The sequence below is a fragment of the Meles meles genome, chromosome 21 (assembly GCF_922984935.1).
Source record: "Meles meles chromosome 21, mMelMel3.1 paternal haplotype, whole genome shotgun sequence".
Classification (NCBI taxonomy): domain Eukaryota; kingdom Metazoa; phylum Chordata; class Mammalia; order Carnivora; family Mustelidae; genus Meles; species Meles meles.
Window position 1 is genome coordinate 7,922,681 of NC_060086.1, and position 16,936 is coordinate 7,939,616.

The 16,936-nt window shown below is 64.3% G+C and overlaps 4 protein-coding genes across 4 annotated transcripts; 2 read left to right on the forward strand and 2 right to left on the reverse strand.

Annotated features, from left to right (window-relative positions):
- The first annotated feature begins 232 nt into the window (after positions 1 to 232).
- POLR2J (RNA polymerase II subunit J) lies at positions 233 to 4,050 on the forward strand. The gene is made up of 4 exons (XM_045992920.1): positions 233 to 383; positions 1,605 to 1,694; positions 2,991 to 3,165; positions 3,687 to 4,050. The coding sequence occupies exons 1-4, from the start codon at positions 331 to 333 to the stop codon at positions 3,720 to 3,722; spliced, it is 354 nt and encodes a 117-aa protein (XP_045848876.1). The 5' UTR covers positions 233 to 330; the 3' UTR covers positions 3,723 to 4,050.
- An 85-nt stretch (positions 4,051 to 4,135) lies between these two features.
- Positions 4,136 to 10,477, reverse strand: LRWD1 (leucine rich repeats and WD repeat domain containing 1). The gene is made up of 15 exons (XM_045992902.1): positions 10,288 to 10,477; positions 9,540 to 9,774; positions 9,321 to 9,437; positions 8,767 to 8,907; positions 8,224 to 8,328; positions 7,842 to 7,964; positions 7,648 to 7,762; positions 7,313 to 7,422; positions 6,929 to 7,136; positions 6,384 to 6,456; positions 6,160 to 6,300; positions 4,893 to 4,984; positions 4,565 to 4,720; positions 4,371 to 4,483; positions 4,136 to 4,277 (listed from the first exon to the last, which is right to left on the reverse strand). The coding sequence occupies exons 1-15, from the start codon at positions 10,365 to 10,367 to the stop codon at positions 4,137 to 4,139; spliced, it is 1,950 nt and encodes a 649-aa protein (XP_045848858.1). The 5' UTR covers positions 10,368 to 10,477; the 3' UTR covers position 4,136.
- An 86-nt stretch (positions 10,478 to 10,563) lies between these two features.
- ALKBH4 (alkB homolog 4, lysine demethylase) lies at positions 10,564 to 16,883 on the forward strand. The gene is made up of 3 exons (XM_045992903.1): positions 10,564 to 10,722; positions 12,977 to 13,174; positions 15,932 to 16,883. Exons 1-3 carry the CDS (start codon positions 10,600 to 10,602, stop codon positions 16,517 to 16,519), a joined length of 909 nt encoding a protein of 302 aa, XP_045848859.1. The 5' UTR covers positions 10,564 to 10,599; the 3' UTR covers positions 16,520 to 16,883.
- On the reverse strand, positions 10,736 to 15,925 carry LOC123933583. Its single transcript, XM_045992913.1, has 3 exons — positions 13,992 to 15,925; positions 11,940 to 12,070; positions 10,736 to 11,797 (listed from the first exon to the last, which is right to left on the reverse strand). The coding sequence occupies exons 1-3, from the start codon at positions 14,374 to 14,376 to the stop codon at positions 11,579 to 11,581; spliced, it is 735 nt and encodes a 244-aa protein (XP_045848869.1). The 5' UTR covers positions 14,377 to 15,925; the 3' UTR covers positions 10,736 to 11,578.
- Positions 16,884 to 16,936: the final 53 nt, after the last annotated feature.

The following is a 16,936-nucleotide window of genomic DNA, read 5'->3' on the forward strand; positions in this document are numbered from 1 at the left end:
GGGAGCGGAGAGAGGCAGTCGCATCGCGCACAGAGCAGTTCCGGGCGCTGCCAGCCTGGCCCCAAGCACACCTACCGGGCCGCGAACGCGTGGACGCAACCCGGGTTCACCCATGCGCAGAACCGCCCGCCCACCTCCGTCCCTGGGCTTTTCTCGAGCCTGCACTGCATCCCCCGCGCCGCTAGGGGGCAAGCAGCGGACTTCACGGTTGGGGGGGGCGTGCGGAGCCGTAACCCGGAAGCAGTCGCTAGCCCGGAAGAGGTGGTGTTATAGGGCTTTGCTGGGGGTGGTGGCGACTGTCGCGACTTTGGAGGTTGGTGCGGCGCTAGGATGAACGCGCCTCCCGCCTTCGAGTCGTTCTTGCTCTTCGAGGGCGAGAAAAAGTAAGTGGAGCCGGCGAGGGGTGGGCCGGGGGTCGCGGGCGGACCCTGGGGCTTCTCGGGCTCGTCCACAGCGGAGAGACGGAAGCAGCTTTACTGTGTCTGCGGACTTGAGCCAGCCCTGCGGGGCGGTGGCCAGTGGCCCCGTGCTGCGGAGGAGGAACCCGAGGCGCGGAGAGGCTACTGCCTGGGCCCGCGGGAAGTGGCGCTGGGTATGGGAGCCAGGGTCCCCGGCGCCTCAGTGCTTTCCCTCTGGGATCCGGCAGCCTCCTGGCCGCCGCCTTTGCAGCCAAGGGCCGGCTCTCCGGCTCACGACCGATCCTCACTGGCCTTTGAGGAGCTTTCAGGGGCTCCTTGCCTGCAGCGAGCAAGGGAATGTGGTCCCCTGGTCTCTCTGCCTGGGCCTGGCTCCCTCCCTTAACGTCTCCGTGTCTTGGGGCAAGTGACTTAAGCTGCCCGAGGCCTGTTTTCCGCCTGTGGAGAACAGGCTTCCCGCTGTCTTCAGTCACAGGATTTTCTCCGAGGGGAGCTTAACGAGGTAATTTACTGAAAGTGCTTGGGCCAGGGTTCAGCACGCAGAAGACCCTCTGAATGGTCTTGTCTTTTCAAGATTTTATTTGACAGATCACAAGTGGGCAGAGAGGCAGGCAGGGGTGGGGGTGGGGGAAGCAGGTTCCCTGCTGAGCAGAGAGCCCGACATGGGGCTCGATCCCAGGACCCTGAGATCATGACCCGAGTGGAAGGCAGAGGCTTTAACCCACTGAGCCACCAGGAGCCCCAACACTGGCTTTTTCTTAACAGCTTGGTGTGCAGGGCTCTGCGGTCTAGCCCTTGCCAGCCACTCCGTTGCCCTTGGGAGCAGTGGTTGGCATCTGGGGCCATTTTGCTCCCCAGGGGACTTTTTCAACGTCTGCCAACAGTTCTGATTGTCACAAAGGGGGTGCTGCTCATATCCTACGGTGTGCAAGACCGCCCCGTACAGAATAGAATTATCCCCCCGAAATGTCACTGGTGCCAAGGAGCAGTCCAGAGCAGGTGAGGGTCTTGCAGAATCAGGGCGTAGCCCCTCTGCTGCTCTGAGTCCCAGAGGTCTTTATGGCTGAAGAGATTGAGGAAGGCTCCCAGGAGGAGGTGGGACCTGTGCCTGCGTTGAAGCGCAGGATTTAGACCTGGGAGAGGAGGGGAGTCCCTGTGTTCTCACCTGTTGCTTCGTCCTCTTCCCAGGATTACCATTAACAAGGACACCAAGGTACCCAATGCCTGTTTGTTCACCATCAACAAAGAAGACCACACGCTAGGAAACATCATTAAATCGTAAGTTCCACGTCAAGGGCTCTTGGAAAGCGTTTATTGGGGGTCTGTGAGGCAAAGCACACATTCTGGGAGATTTCCCGAAGTCTCTGAGCTGCAGGAGGGTCTGGGGGCTTGCTCTGGCAGGTCCCACATTCCCTCCATTGTCTCCAAGAAGACGCTGACCTAGATCCGCTCGCGCCGCCGGGTGGCTGATTTACCTGGGGCAAGCCAGAGAAAGGCGGGCCTGCTTGTGTTTCTGTGCTGAGCAGCAGGGAGGGGCAGTCCGGCCTGCTGCCCCCAGCCCTCTTGGGCACGATGATCTCTGGGGCACCCGGCGCGCACAGACAGATGTGCCAGAGACTGGCTGTTATTAGGAGGAGGGGAGAGGGTGCGAGAGGCTCTGCGGCTAGCGGGGGCCCCGGTAGACAGCGGATGTGGGTTGGTGGGTGCGTGTTTACACCAGTGTAGTCCTGACCAGCCAGGAGGTCGGCGATGTGGTCACTGTTCTGGTCTGAGGTCTCGTCATTTCTCTGCTGAAGACACGGTGGCTGAAGTCGGGTCTTTCCGCGGTGTGCACGTGCGGGGCCCCGGGCGGGAGCCCCGGAGGTGGAGTGGCTTTCTGTCGGGGTGACCCCTCCCGGAGCCACAGCAGTGGTGCCCCGGGCCCTTCTGGGGCCTCGCTGCTCCCCTGCTCTGGGAGCCGTGTCCCCACGGATGCAAGGGCCCTCCCTCGTGGTGCCTGCTGCTGACCCAGCTGCTCTGGAGGACCCCGTGGGCCCAGGGCACGGAACGCAGATGCAGGCTGCTGGCCCTGCAGACGGGGCCCCAGGGGTGCGGGCAGCGGAGGACTGTGCTGCCCGGAGGACTTCCATTCGCCAACTGCTCGGGGCCCGAGCCTTCTCCCGCTGTTGCCTTTACAGCTGTCAGATGCCCGTCCCGGGCTTTGTCTGGCTACGACTAGACTCGGGCTGCCTGGGGCGGGCTCCTTGGGGCTGTCGCAGGGGCCCCTGCTTCCAGAGGGAAGAGTTTGCTGGAGATTCTGCTTAGCAGCTGGGGTCCTTGGAGGGGGGGTGTGTGTGTGTGTGTCGTCCCCATGGGGGGGGGTTGGTGGTGGGGGGGGTGTTGTTTTTTTGGAATGTTTCACTTGGTCGATTTTTGCGGGGGGAGGGGGGAATCGAGAGCAGGGAACCCGCTGGGGTCAGCCCCCCCCAGCTGTACTGGCTTCCAGGCCTCAGCCCAGTGGGAAGAGGCCTCGGTTAGAGCCTGGTCATCCCCAGGAGTGCTGGGCTCAGCTCCCCGTGTCACATCCCCCCGCAGACAGCTGCTGAAGGACCCGCAGGTGCTGTTCGCCGGCTACAAAGTCCCCCACCCCTTGGAGCACAAGATCATCATCCGGGTGCAGACCACCCCGGACTACAGCCCGCAGGAGGCCTTCACCAATGCCGTCACGGACCTCATCAGCGAGCTCTCGCTGCTGGAGGAGCGCTTCCGGGTGAGCGGCCGGCCGTGCAGGGCAGCGGCGCCCGGTCTGCCCGGAGCTGCGGTGTCCCCATGCCCCCAGCCCGGACAGCCGTGGAGAGCGTCCTGAGCTCTAAGGGGCGTGGGGGGAGGCGGTTCCGTAGGACGTGGACGGAGGGAGGGGTAGGGCGTTAGGGGCCTGCTGGGAGCAGGCACGGTGGGAACTGCTTGCTCCACGGGCTCCTGCGGCCTCTTGGGACTGCTCCCCCGAGCCTCCTCTGGTAAGGCCTGGCCGCTTCGGGGTGTTTGTGTGGGGGCAGCTCATCCCAGGGTGGGGCCCCACAATTAAGGAGGCCGAGAGGGGTGGTCACACCTGTCCACGCAGAGGGCCTCAGAGTCTGACCTGGCTGTAGGGGAGAAAGCCCCAGCTTGTCCATGACCACTCCCGTGGCCCCTGCACCTCAGGCAGTTGGGGTGGGGGGCGCGCAGGGCCATGGGGCTGCCTCCTCACCGTGGTCCTTCGAAGCTAAGTGGCCGCCGCCCCTCTCCGCTCAGGTGGCCATTAAAGACAAGCAAGAAGGCATTGAGTAGCGGCGGGAGGAGCGCCACCGGGCTGGCTCCTGCCCCGCGCTGGACCCTTCTTCAGCTCCCAGTCGAGGAGAGCAGCTTCCCCAGCGTCGGGACATCCTAGTGAGCCCGTCCCCGCCGGCGTGTCCTGCACACAGTCTGTTTCGCCTTCCTGATAAAGGCAGCGGGAGGCCTGGCCGGGCCCCGCACCCTGGATTCCTGGCTGAGGAGAGCTGGGGGGACTGAACTCCTTCTAGTCCAGCCCTCAGGAACCCAGGCCAGCCGGGGCCCCAAGCAGCTTCCAGCCTTCTTACACAGCAGAGAGTTTAATAAAAATATCCCCCGATAAAAACAGTCTGGTCGTTCGCCCGGAGCTGAATAAGTCAAGTCGGGCCCCCAGAACTCCCGCCCCTCTCCAGAGGCAGGAGCCCGCGCTGGCTACTGTCTCTTCCAGATGGCCACGATGTTGGAGTCCGTCAGAGCCGTGAGGTAGGTAAAGGCGCGGTTGGCCGCCACCGTGTTCACCATGGTCTTGGTCACCGTCTGGCCGAGGGCCCAGGGCTGGGGCCACTTAAGGATCTGGGGGGGGGGGGCAAGAGAGGAGGGCGGGGCTCCAGCTTCCTGCTCAGCAGCCCCCGCTGCGGGGGGAGGGGGGCGGGCAGGGGCGCCTACCTGCGTCGGGGCCTGTGGCGCGGCCGGCAGCGGCGCCCGCTGGCTCAGGAGGTGCCGGACGTCGTAGAGCCACACGTTGCCCTCCTCGTCCCCACACAGCACGATCCCCTCATCTGCCGGAGGCTCAAGTGAGAAGTGGGGCCGGGCGGGGGCACAGCCGCGCGGGGGGCGGGGGCAGGGGTGCGGGGGCTCACCGGGGCAGGTGCTCAGCGAGAAGTAGGCCAGCCTGGTGGGGGACCACTGCAGCCGCGCCAGCACCACCACCGGCAGCGAGGACTGCTTGCCGCGCGCCGCCCACGTCTGGCTCCAGCTCCACAGGCAGATGGTGCCCAGGCCGTTCCCCTTGGAGGCTGGGGACGGGGAGAGACCAGAACTGGGTGGGAGCCCCTCTCTAGACACTTCATGGTGCCGGGGGGACCCCTCAGGAGTCCCCAGCCCCAGGAGAAGCTGCCCCCGGAGGCCTTCCAGGGCCTGTCTCGGCTCCCAGGAGGCCAGGCTGTCCCGCGCGCGGGGTCTACTCACCCACCACATCCTCGTTCACGAACGCCAGCCCGTCCACTCTCCGCCCGGCTGCCTCCGAGCCCTCGGAGAACACAAACTCCACCTCACACACCCTGCGGGACAGACGGTGCTGCTGAGCCGCCGCACGGCCCGGGAAGCCGCTGCTGGAGACGGGGGGTCCCCCTCGCCCATCTGCCCTCTGCTTCCACCAGGAGACGCGCCCACGGAGCTGGGTTCTGGGCCCGGGAAGGGGAGCCGGCACGGCCGGGGTGGGCCAGGAAGGGTCTGGAGAGGCAGGGACTTAGGGCCCCGGGGCAAATGGCTGCTGCAGTCTCCAGCGGAGATGCACGCGGGGTCACATGGCGCTTGCCAAGGCAGCCCCAGGCCAACACAAGGAGAAGCAGACACCTCTGCGGCCTGACCGCCACTGGGCTTGGGGCCAGACAGGCCGCACTGAGCGGGGAGCAGGGGAAGCCCTGGGGCTTCACTCCCAGCTGGGGCAGGGGCCCACACAGGCACTTGGCTGGACAAAGACCACCGCGGGGCCTGACGCGTTTGTTAGCGGCCCCCACGTCACAGCTGCCTCACCGCCGTCGCCCCGCCCCTGAAGCTCTGCCCAGACTGTCGCCGCGCTGGGGACGGAGTTCAGTCTTAACCCAGCAGATGGCGCCGGTGTCCCCGGGCGCAAGCTGCCACATCATCTTGTGGCGCGTCCTGCCACTTCCCAGGCTGGGCCGGACCTCCCTGGTGGGACCGCCCTGTGCCAGCACCTTCCCTCCTGCTGCCCGCAGGCTCCCCTGTTAGGATCTAGGCTCGTGCCCATCCGCCGCCACCCACCGCCCATCGTCCCCTTACTCTCCTTCCTTCACACTGGACTGCTTTGGGGGCAGTAACAGGCCACCTGTAAGGATGTGGGCCGCACGAGGGCAGGGAGCCAGACTAAGCACGGGCCCAAGCCTTCCAGGCGGTACAAAGGAGCCTTTCCAGGGCCTCATCCCTGTCCAGACACCATCCCCGACCCGCCCCTCCAGGGTGAAGTGAACACGGCTCCGAGAGCTGCCCTGGCCCGGTCCCACAGCCAAGCAGCAGTGAGGAATGGGGCACGGACCTTCCCTTGAGAGACTAGAGGAGGTGGGGACGGGCCAGCCCCATGAAGAGGCCTCTGAAGACAGCCCCTGGCTGCTCGGGATGGGGCGGGGCTTGAGTCCCACCGCCGGCAGATGTGCTGGGGGTCAGGCATCTGGACAGCTCTGAGGCCGGCATTCAAGGCCTCCCCGGCCAGCCTCACCTCCTCTTCTGGGGCTGGTCCAGCCGCACGTCCCAGCAGCAGCAGCCACCCTCGCAGCCGGCCAGCAGGTAGGCATCTGGGCAGGAAGCCACGGGGCAGAGGCGCAGAGGGATGGACGTAGTATCCAGGGTGAGCAGCTGGCTGCCGGCGGGGGAGGAGACGGTGAGGCCTCGGACCCGGTGTCTGTCCGCCCTGGCAGCCCCCTGCCCAGCCCCCAGCCTCACCTGGCCTGGAATTCGTAGTCGTGGTTGGGCACCCCGAGGTCCCAGAGGATGATCCGCTTGTCATAGGAGGCCGCTGAGGGGGCAAGGGGGAAGGTGGCTCTGAGGAGACCCCGTTCGCTCCAGCAGGCTCCATCCCAGGATGAGACCGTGGTCACAAGGCCACCTGCCCCCGCCGAGGTGTGCAGGGCCACAGCTGGGATGCAGAAGACTCGAGGGCCACCAGTCTCCACCTCACTCTCTGCTACCACGGCCCGCGCCAGGCCCACAAATCCCTTTGTGGGCTTAGTACACTGGGGGGGCCCAGGGGGATCCACGCAGGTCACGGGGTGGCCCAGTCGCCCGGCTTCCAGGCCACAAAGCGGGTCAGGGGGAGAAGGCAGGAGGTAAAGCCCTGTCAGTCGTCCACCAAGCCACAGTGCTTCTAGCCTGGCTGGAGCCAACCCGGCGGCCCGCGGTGACACCCACCAGCCACGGGCACTCCCTCCCATCCCGGATCGCAGGACAGGGTGCTGGGGCCCCCTCAGGGACATGGGAGAGGGTCTTACTGAACAGGTGGGTCTCGTGGGTGGGGCTGAAGCAGAGGGTGGCGATGGCCTTCTTGTGGGCCCGGATGACCCCGCAGCAGAAGCCAGCCCGCACGTGCAGCAGCCGGACCAGGCCCCGCAGGCCCGCGGCCGCCAGCACGCTCCAGCGCTTCTTGTGGCCGGCCTGCGTCACCACGGTCAGGGCCGTCCAGGCCACCGAGAAGAACTCCTGGTGGGGATGGGGGCGGGGGGATGGGGGCGGGGGGGGCGGGGAGCGGGGTCACCAAGGGGCAGAGCTGCGCCTGCCAGCGAGCTCCGGCCGGTGGAAGCCAGACCCAGCGGGACCAAGTCCTCTGCCGCCCCTTCCCCGCCCCCTCGCCCCTGGGAGCAGCCCCGGGCCTTCACCTCGCCAGGCGCCTTGTACTTGTGCAGCACGATGCCCGTCTGGCAGTCTATCACACACACCGCCTCGCCGCCGCACGTGGCCACCGTCTGGGAGGCGGCCCCCGCGTGCCCTGTTTGGAGGGGTCGGCCTCAGTAAATACAGTCTCTGCGAAGTCCGCCCCGGCAGCGTGTCCTTCCTGGCCCTGACGAGGCTCCAGGGGCTGTCTCTCCCAGGACCCCCTTCCACCGAGGCGGCCCCCTCCGGGGAGCGTCCCTGGGCCCCCCCGTCTAGACAGCCGGTCCTGCCGGTTCCCTGGGGCGCTCGCCCTGGCCCTGCCTGCCCGCCACGGCTGTACCCTCCTCCCAGGCCGGCTCAAAGGCGCAGGCCCAGAGCTGGGTCTCCAGGTCCCGAGGGCTGTTGTTCTTGCTGTGACACTGCAGAAAGTGCAGGGGCTCCAGGTCCAGCGCAGGCTGTGGGGGCAGAGGGGGCGTCACTGCTGCCCCAGCCTGTGCTCCCTGCCGGCCGCGCCCTGCCCCCTGGCTGGCTTACCCGGCTGCCATCAGAGCCCGGGGCGCTGCCCTCCACGCAGACCGAGGAGGAGGTACACACCCGCTTGTTGGGAGACGGGTCGAGGGAGACGTCATCCGGCCGTTTCACAGCCACGGGCCTGGCCTGTGGAGGGGGTCGGGGCTGGGCTAAGGGCCTGGGGACCACGGGTCCATCTGCCTGGCGCTTCCTTCCTCGGCATCTCAGGCTGGCCTGCACCCTCTCACAGGGGCAGAAAGCAAGGGCTGGCCCCAGGCTCAGTGTGAATGAGCTCAGGCATCAGGGGCCGTCTCCCGGGCTCATTTCCAGGACCACCCCCCCCTTCCCCTTTCCCTACAGTCTCCCTAGGGGGGAGGCCTCGGGAGTTGCAAGGTACCACACTTACCCTGGGTTCCTGGGCAGCCGGGGCTTTTGGAGGCCTCTCCGGGATGTCTGCCTCACGCACCTGGGCCCCACCAGAGGCCACCAGCTCCTCAGAGATCATCCGCACCTACGTGGGGAGGGGACATTGGGGAACTAGATACAGTCCTAGGGGCCCCGGGCCCCTCTCCCAAATGCTGGGGCAGAGGGAACTTCTGCTTCTCGAGGTGGGAAAGGGCTTTTTTTTTTTTTTTTATTTGACAGACAGAGATCACAAGTAGTCAGAGAGGCAGACAGAGAGAGAGGGGTAAGCAGGCTCCCTGCTGAGCAGAGACCCCGATGCAGGGCTTGATCCCAGGACCCTGATATCAGGACCTGAGCCGAAGGCAGAGGCTTTAACCCACTGAGCCACCCAGGCGCCCAGGAAAGGGCCCTTCCAACCAATAAGTCTCCCTTCCCTGACCCACCCCACTCTCTACCACCCTTTATGGCCAGAGGCCTCTAGGGCAGCTGGAGCCAATCGAGCAGCTGGGAAAACAGATTCTGAGCACAGCAGGCAAGGTCATACCCGCCACTGGGTGAACTCGCTGAGGGACTCAGGCCCGTAATGGATGTCCCTGACAGCAGACTTCACAAAGTCAGCCTGGGCCTTCTCTGCCTCCTCGCCTGGGCTCAGTGCAGCCTTGAACTTCTCCCAGTGAGCTGTGACCTGGAACAAGAGGGACCAGATTCAACCCCAGTCCACCCCGACCTCCTGGACCCTCCGTGACGCCCCGTCTCCCATCTCATGGGCACATCTCAACGCCTCCTGGAAGTCTCCCTGAACTACAGCCTTAGCGGCAGTGTGCACAGACACACAGCAGCCCCGAGGAGGAGATGGCTCAGTGCAGTTACTGGTCCCCGGCTGGGCCCTGCCTGCGCACCCAGAGAGCAGGACCTTCCTTGAAAGGGGCCAAGCACCACAGCCAAGCTCAAAACAACATCAGGCGAAGGGATAGACGCCGCTCAGTGTCAGGGCGCAGGGCTCCCGGAACGCCCCCTCAGGGTCCTCCAAATGTCCATTCTGTCGCTCGCTCCTCAGGGCCCCCCGACTGCTCCAGAGATGTGGGTCCGCCCCCTTACCCGGCTGGTCAGCTCCCGGTTTAGGTTCTCCACCTGAGAAGAGGTGGATGAAGCATCCTTGCCATTGACCTTCCGGAGCTTGGGCAGGAGAAAGGAGACTTTCAGGTTGTCACTGACCTGGGGGATGAGGGAGAGCGGCTCAGTGTCCCCCTCAAGCTGTGGCTCAGCCCCGCTGGAGGGCTGGCCCTGGCTCTGGGGCAGGTGAGGGCCCCCACTTACAGTCAGGAAGGGGTTGCCCTCCAGGCTGAGCTCCTCGAGCTGCGGGAACTGGCACAAGGCAGTGACGTCCCCCAGCTGGTTGTTGGCGCAGCGGAGGACGCGCAGGTGGGACAGGCCCAGGTTGGCGGGCAGCGCCTCCAGCTGGTTGTTGGAGAGGTCCAGCTCTTGAAGCTGCGTCAGGCGGCTCAGGAGCTTGGGGTCCAAGTGCTCGGAGAGCAGCTTCAGCCCGGACAAGCTGGGTGGGGCAGACAGGGAGGGCTCAGCGGGGTGGGCAGGCCTCACACCCGGGGCAGTCCTGGGCGCCTGCGAAGGCTTTTACAGCAAAGTCCTCTGGCACCCACAGCCGCGCCTTCTTAAAATCCTGTAACCACTTCACAAGGGTCTGCAGCTGGCCCCTCCAGAACGCTTTCCCCGATCCTCTCAGGGGGCTCCTCCGCGCTGCCCAGCGCCTCAGGAATAGCCCAACAGGCTGCTCTACACCCTTTCTGCAGGGCTGTCTCCCCGACAGCCGGGACCCCTTCCAGGGAGAGGCCACTGGGGGCCCAGCCCGCCCGTCTCTTAACGGGAGCCCAGCGGTGGGGCCGCGTGCCGGAGACTCCGCCTAACCGACAGGGCGATAACGGGGCCGCACGGGGAGTGGGCAAGTGTCCAAGCCTTACTGCCCGACCGGCCGGCGACCCAGGCCCGGGTGGCGGGTTGTGTGGCCGCGACCCCGCGGACCCCCGTCGCCCCCCGTCCCGCTTCTTACTCCAGGCTCCGTATCTTCCCCAGCCGGTCGCTCTTGGGACGCCCTCGCTGCATGAGCAGCCGCGCCGACAGAGGGCCCATGGCGACGAGGCACGGTCCGCGCTGGCCGGTTAGCGACACCGGCGTCCGGCCGAGTCCGTGCCTCCTGGAGACAGACGCTAACGTCCGCCCCCGGCGGAACTCTGGAGGCGGCGCCGCGCGACGACCGGAAGGAAGCGGTCCGGAGGACACCCCCCCGGTCCGCGCGGGCGGACTACAACTCCCAGCGGCCCTCGCGGCTCCGCGCCTGCGCCCTGGTCGCCAAGACGCGACGATGGCGGCTGCGGCGGTGGCTGCTCCAGAGGTCCTCCGCGAATGCGGCTGCAAGGGCATCCGGACCTGTCTGATCTGCGAGCGGCAGCGCGGAGGTGACCCGCCCTGGCAGCACCCCCCGCAGGTGAGGGCTGGGGGAGGGGCCGTGCCACAACTCCCTTCTTCATACGGGGAAACTGAGGCCCAGACTGGCTACGAAGACGGGCCCCGGATCAACCCCTGTCAAGGGCCCTCGCTGTGGGGGCGTTGCAGGATGAGATGAGCGCTTTGAGGGGTGGGCTTGGCGTGGGTGCCATCCGACCACAGCTCCCCTTTGAGTCCTGGGGAGAGTGTGACAGCAAACCTCCACGTAGCGCCCCCCCCCCCCCCGCGCCCCCTACCCTGCGTCCGGGGCTGCGAGCTTCACGGAGTGGGGAGACGACCAGGAAAGAGAAAGAGGATGCCGAAAACAAGGCGGGCAAAGCGCCCTAGACACCGTTGAGCAGAAGTGGTCGAGGAGAAAATTAATTCCAATTAATTAAGGAAAAAGGATCCAGAGCCTTTGTCGGGGCGGGGGAGGGGCGGGGGCGGCAAGGGCGTTCCCGCTGGGAGACTGCTTCGGTACAGGCCTGGGGCAGGTCCCTGGGCTTGGAAGGAGCGTGACGCTTCAGGGGCTGGCCGCCCTGACCACAGAGGGCTCTGTGTGAGGTTGGACTTGTTCTGAGGGCCATGGAGAGCCGCTCGGGGTTTTAAAGGAAGTTAGGGGTGAGTTTTGGAAAGGTCCCAGGACCGGGAGAGGCAGATGGGAAGGTATGGAGTCTGGGAAGCCAGTGCAGAAACTCCCACAGCATCCCTGGTAAAAGCTTGGAAGGTCCTGTGGAAAGTGATCTGGTGATTCCTCAGCAAACGAAAAGTAGAATTACCGTGTGATCCAGCAGTTCTGGGTAGAATCGAAAGCAGACCCTTGAAGAGAGACCTGTACGCCCCCGTTCCTAGCACCCCTAGCACCGTGGCTCCCAGTAGCTACGACATGGAAGCAGTGAAAGTGCCCAGCAGTGGCCGAGCGGGTAAACAGACGTGGCCTGTGTCCCATGGAATGTCATGTGCCTTGAAGGGCTTTTGACACCTGCTGTGACATGAATGGATCCTGAGGTCATTATGCTGAGTGAAATGTCCGTCACGAGAGGATTAAATATTGCAGGATTCCGCTTCTGTGAGGCCTGTAGAGGAATCACATTCATAGAGTCAGCAAGTAGAATGGTGGGTCCCTCGGGCTTGCTGAAAAGAGCTAAGCGTTGTTTTGAGTCCAGAGTTTGAGAGAGGTGGGGATGGGTGCAGGACATGACTGAATTTAACGCTTACCTGTACGCTTAAAGGTGGTGATGGTGGCAGTTTTATGTCTTGTATATCTTGGCTACAAGGAAAGCCTGAGAAGTGCCGAGAGTCTGAACTTTGCCCGTGCCCGCAGGTGTGGGGGTAGCCCGACTTGCTGGCTGTGGGATGAGCAGAAGGTACAGGGTGATCCCCGATTTTAATGTGTTCCGGGTGAGGTGCCAGAAGACGGAGGACATGATGGTTCCCAGACAGGGTGGGCAGCAGTGGCCATGAAACGTAAAGGGTTGGGGGTGAAAGAGAATTAACTGGACAGGGCGGACCTCAGACTACCACGCAGCTGGGACAAAGTCATGGCCAGTCCAGCTGGAGCTCCAGAGCAGACTGATGGATAAAGGAGTCCCCAGTTGCATAGAAAGAGCCAGACCTGTGCTGAGTCATTGACTAGGGGCTGCCTGGGACCAGGGTGGCCTTTGCCCCAAACTTGAGGTGGCAGGAGGTTGTCCGCTGGGCACTCCTCGAGGATGGCTGGCAAGTTCTCTCTTTTGAAGGAAAATTCAGGCAGTGCCTCTGCAGCCGTAGAGGGGGGCAGAGCCCAGAGTCACCCCCACCTTGGAGACGGCATCTCCCCTTTGGCGGCCCAGCATGCTCGCCCTCTGGACAGCCCTGGGTTCCTCTCCTTTAGTCCCCCCCCCCACCATGGCCAGGGAGGCTGGAGGACACCCCACAGCAACACCAGCACAGTGTGGACTCCCAGGCAGCGCCCCGCTGTGCAGCCTCAGGCTCATCCCTTAACTTTGCTGGGCCAGGTCACCTCGTTTTTAAAACAGAGAAGAGAGAGTAGTTACTTGGGTGCTCTTCCCCGTTAAGATGAGGAAAGTGAGAAAGGACAGGCAAAGGGCCCTTCCCAGGAGGCAGCCCCAGGCCGGGTCGGGTTCTGCCTCCCTCTGGACTCCAGCTGCTTTCCAGGGTGGCTTCAGGGGCGGGACAGCTGGCCTCCAGAAGACACACACACCCATGTGAGGAAGGGCTTCAGGGGCTCCAGGTCCCTCCTCTTTCTTTTGCAGAAAACGCACCGTTTCATTTACTACTCCGACACTGGCTGGGCCGTGGGGGCCGAGGAGTCTGACTTTGAAGGCTGGGCCTTCCCCTTCCCCGGTGTGACGCTGATAGAGGATTTTGTGACCCGGGAGGAGGAAGCCGAGATGGTGCAGCTCATGGACCGGGAGCCTTGGAAGCTCTCCCAGTCTGGACGGAGGAAGCAGGTAGGCCTCGGGAGGCGGGGAGGACTGGGCTGGCTGGTCAGGTAGGAGTTATCCTGCTGGGCTGCCCCAGACTCCTTGCCCCACACCCCTTTGCTCACATCCCTCCCAGCACCTCTCTCTGCAGCCACAGCACCCCAGCGCCATTAGGGGGTGAGCTCCCCTGACCCTGGGGCTTGGGCAGCGAGGGGAGCGGTGTGTGGCGTGTGTTGGAGGAAGGGGCACAGGCAGGCCTGGCCTTCTCCGCTTCCCCACCAGACCCACCAGATGGGGTGTGGCAGGGCCATACGGCAGACTGATGCTCCGCTCTGAGGGTTTTTAGAGGCCGCCGCTCACCTTCCCACTGAAGTCCTTCCCCCATCAGTTTTGAGATACTTGGACCCCCAAGTCCTGGCCCTCTTCCCGGCAGTAGTGTCTGCCGTCTCTCCCTCCCTCCCTCTCAGTGACTTCAGGCCTGTCCGGGTATTTCACTTCCTCTGGGGCTCCTGTGCCCTGTCGCCCCCGCACTGTCCTACTCCTTCCGCTGAACTCCAGCCCCGGGCAAGTCTGGCTCCTCTGGCTGCTGGCCTCAGGCCCGGCTGCCCTGCTCCGGCGGTCACATCAGTCTCCCCCAGGGAGACTGAACCTTCTGGACCTTCCCCCTCCACCCCCCACCCCAAGAAGGCCGCACGGACCGTGCCCTTCTCAACCCCCGAGCCAGACTTCTCTCCAAGCCCCCCTCGAATTCCGAGGTGCTCTCCGACACTGCTCCCCTCTGTCCTCCGTCATTCTTACCTCCATTGGATCTTCTCCCCGAGACAACCCGTAAGCTCCCCCTCACCTCTGCAGCCAGCTTCTCCGTAGCGTCGTCTGTTCTGTCTTCGCTGTATCTCCTCCTGCTCCCGCTTCAGGCCCTCGCCGCCTCCGTCCTGGGTGCTGGCCTCCTTGCCCCCACCCAGGGGCCCGTTGTCAGGCCCAGCCCTGGGGCCTGTCCGCTGCCAGAGCTCCCTGGCTGGTCTCCGTGAGTCACGGCTCTGACGCCGTGCGCGTGTTTGTGACTCCCACGTTCGTGTCTGCAGCCGGCTTCCCGCATTCGTCAGACCCTCGCCAAGTCTTGGCCCATCCCGGTGCCCCCGCAGTGTCCCCAGCGCGGCAAGTTCCCCCTTCCATCTGCTCGCGCCGGAAACCATGCAGCTCTCCAGATTTCTCTCCCTCACCCTGGTCATCCCTGTCCACTTGCTTCCTTCAAAACATGCCCGGAATCTGAGAACACGGCACTCCGCGCCCCCGCTGCCCCCACCCAGTTCTGCCGCTGGGGTTCCTTCTGGAGCTTCCTGGGGCCCCTCTTCTGTCAGTTGGCCCGGCAGAGGCCCCCCTCCTCAGATGGAGCCGCTGCTCCGCTACAAACCCGCCAGGCCTCCCATCCCAACCTCCGCTCCCCCGCCGTAAGCCGCCTCTGTGCTCCGGAGACGCTCAGGTCACACCTCTCTGTGCGCTGCACCCCGAGCCGCCGCCTCCGCCTGCCACTGCCGGGGGCGCCCAGCCACGCTGACACGCTGACGCTGGAAGGAGAAAGACATTTGCACTGGATACCACCACTCGCCACTGGGTCGGGGTGGGGGGGTGGCCCAAGGGGCAGGAGTTGGTAGATAAATGCTCAGTCCCTTGGGCCACAAGTCCGAGGGGTGTTCTGGAAGCCTCCTCCCTAACGATTGCTTTTTTTTTTTAGATAGAATCCACAGACCATAAAATTCGCTCATTTCACATGTACAGTTTGCTCTATTCAGAATGTGCAACCTTCTCCACTGCCTGCCCGTCACCCGCAAAGGACATCTGTACCCAGGAGCAGTCGCTTCCCGTTCCCCGTCCCCTGCCAACCACTAATCTTTCTGTCTGGCTTTGCCTGTGCCGGACATCTCACGTAAGCGGGATTATAGAACACGCGGCCCTCCGTGTCAGCTTCTCCCCCCGACAGTGCCGCGTGGCCTTTGTGGCCAGATGGCACCCTTGTGCGGACCTGCCCCCACCCCTTCATCCATTTGTCCCATCAGACTCCGGCCTGTGCCCACCCTTCGGCTGTTGTGCCCCGGTGTCGCCGTGAACACCCATCGGCAAGTGTCTGCCGTATTTCCAGTCCCGAGGTGTAGCCGGGAGAACTTCTCTGTCTCAGTTCTGGACCCCCGGGATCCCCAGCTCCGACCACGTGATGAGGCTGCCTGGGGCTGACCCTCCCTCCCTCGCGGCTCCTTCGTCTCACGTCCCGACTTTGGCCTCACGGCCCAGAACGTGCTGCCTGCTTGCGGGTCCTCTGTCTCCCTCCCTCTCTGCCTGCATGTGGGCTAAGACACCCCCTTGCCCCGGCACATCATACCCCCTTCCCTCCTTCGTTTCTTCCCACAGCGTTTTTTTTTGTTTTTTGTTTTTTTTTTTTAAGATTTTATTTATTTATTTGATAGATCACAAGTAGGCAGAGAGGCAGGCAGAGAGAGAGGGAAGCAGGCTCCCTGCTAAGCAGAGAGCCCGATTCGGGGCTCGATCCCAGGACCCTGGGACCATGACCTGAGCCGAAGGCAGAGGCTTTAACCCACTGAGCCACCCAGGCGCCCCTCTTCCCACAGCGTTTACCGATGCGGCTGGCCGCCTCCCGCTGGGAGCACATCCTGGTCCAGAGCCAGGCATTTTTGCTTGGTCGCCACGGTCCGATCCTTCAGACCTGGCCTGTGATAGCCATTCCTGTACACTCAGACGCTTCTCCACTTCCTCTTTGTCCTCACCCTTCAGGACTATGGCCCCAAAGTCAACTTCCGGAAACAGAAGCTCAAGACTGCCGGCTTCAGAGGCCTCCCCAGCTTCAGCCGGGACGTGGTGCGGAGGATGGGCCTGTACCCCATCCTGGAGGACTTCCGGCCCGTGGAGCAGTGTAACCTGGACTACTGCCCGGAGCGGGGCTCGGCCATCGACCCCCACCTGGATGACACGTGGCTGTGGGGGGAGCGGCTGGTGAGCCTCAACCTCCTGTCCTCGACTGTGCTGTCCATGTCCCGGGAGGCGCCCGGCAGCCTGCTGCTCTGTCTGGCCCCTTCTGGCTTCCCGGAGGCCTTGGTGGAAGGGGTCATGGCCCCCAGCAGGTCCGTGCTGTGCCAGGAGGTGGAGGTGGCTGTGCCCTTACCCCGGCGCTCGTTGCTCGTGCTCACGGGCGCCGCGCGGCACCAGTGGAAGCATGCCATCCACCGCAGACACATCGGGGCCCGCCGCGTCTGCGCCACCTTCCGGGAGCTGTCGGCCGAGTTCCGTCCTGGTGGGCGGCAGCAAGAACTGGGGCAGGAACTCCTGCAGATCTCGCTCTCCTTTCAAGGGAGACCTATGTGAGCCGCCTCCCTGGGGACAGGAGCTGGGGCCGGGCCTGGCCATGGTGCCGGCTCCGGGCTTGACTGTCTGCCAGGATTTGAGGCCGGGAAGCCCGGCACGGGGGCGGCTTTCTCCCCAGCTTAGTAGCTTTTAAGAGAAGACTGCTCAGCATCCTGACACGACGACGGTGTGGGCCCTGCCTGGGAGCCGGATGGGATGGAACCAGGCCTTGGGTCAGTCCTGTCTGACCTACCCCATGGCCGCCTGTGTGGCTGGCTTGTCTCAGTTGGAGGGCAGTGGGGTCCTTTGAGCTTAAACATGTTAGTACCACCTAAAACCATTTCCTCCTTTATCCCTCTCTCAATGAAGCTCCCTGATAACCCCATTCTCCAGTCCTTTCATTTGGGGAGGGAGTCGGAGAGCAGAATCGACAGACCT

Excerpts from the sequence above, each read along its gene's own strand:
- POLR2J (XM_045992920.1), top strand. The coding sequence starts at position 331 with ATGAACGCGCCTCCCGCCTTCGAGTCGTTCTTGCTCTTCGAGGGCGAG. Across the intron at positions 384-1,604 it reads CTCTTCGAGGGCGAGAAAAA|GATTACCATTAACAAGGACA; the intron begins GTAAGTGGAGCC and ends TCCTCTTCCCAG. Across the intron at positions 1,695-2,990 it reads CTAGGAAACATCATTAAATC|ACAGCTGCTGAAGGACCCGC; the intron begins GTAAGTTCCACG and ends ATCCCCCCGCAG.
- LRWD1 (XM_045992902.1), bottom strand. The coding sequence starts at position 10,367 with ATGGGCCCTCTGTCGGCGCGGCTGCTCATGCAGCGAGGGCGTCCCAAG. Across the intron at positions 8,329-8,766 it reads GCGAGTTCACCCAGTGGCGG|GTGCGGATGATCTCTGAGGA; the intron begins GTATGACCTTGC and ends CTCCCCACGTAG. Across the intron at positions 4,278-4,370 it reads CGCCACAGGCCCCGACGCAG|ATCCTTAAGTGGCCCCAGCC; the intron begins GTAGGCGCCCCT and ends CCCCCCCCCCAG.
- ALKBH4 (XM_045992903.1), top strand. The coding sequence starts at position 10,600 with ATGGCGGCTGCGGCGGTGGCTGCTCCAGAGGTCCTCCGCGAATGCGGC. Across the intron at positions 10,723-12,976 it reads CCTGGCAGCACCCCCCGCAG|AAAACGCACCGTTTCATTTA; the intron begins GTGAGGGCTGGG and ends TTTCTTTTGCAG. Across the intron at positions 13,175-15,931 it reads AGTCTGGACGGAGGAAGCAG|GACTATGGCCCCAAAGTCAA; the intron begins GTAGGCCTCGGG and ends CTCACCCTTCAG.
- LOC123933583 (XM_045992913.1), bottom strand. The coding sequence starts at position 14,376 with ATGACCAGGGTGAGGGAGAGAAATCTGGAGAGCTGCATGGTTTCCGGC. Across the intron at positions 12,071-13,991 it reads CGGAGAAGCTGGCTGCAGAG|CCAGCAAGTCGGGCTACCCC; the intron begins GTGAGGGGGAGC and ends CTCATCCCACAG. Across the intron at positions 11,798-11,939 it reads CACCACCTTTAAGCGTACAG|GCCTCACAGAAGCGGAATCC; the intron begins GTAAGCGTTAAA and ends ATTCCTCTACAG.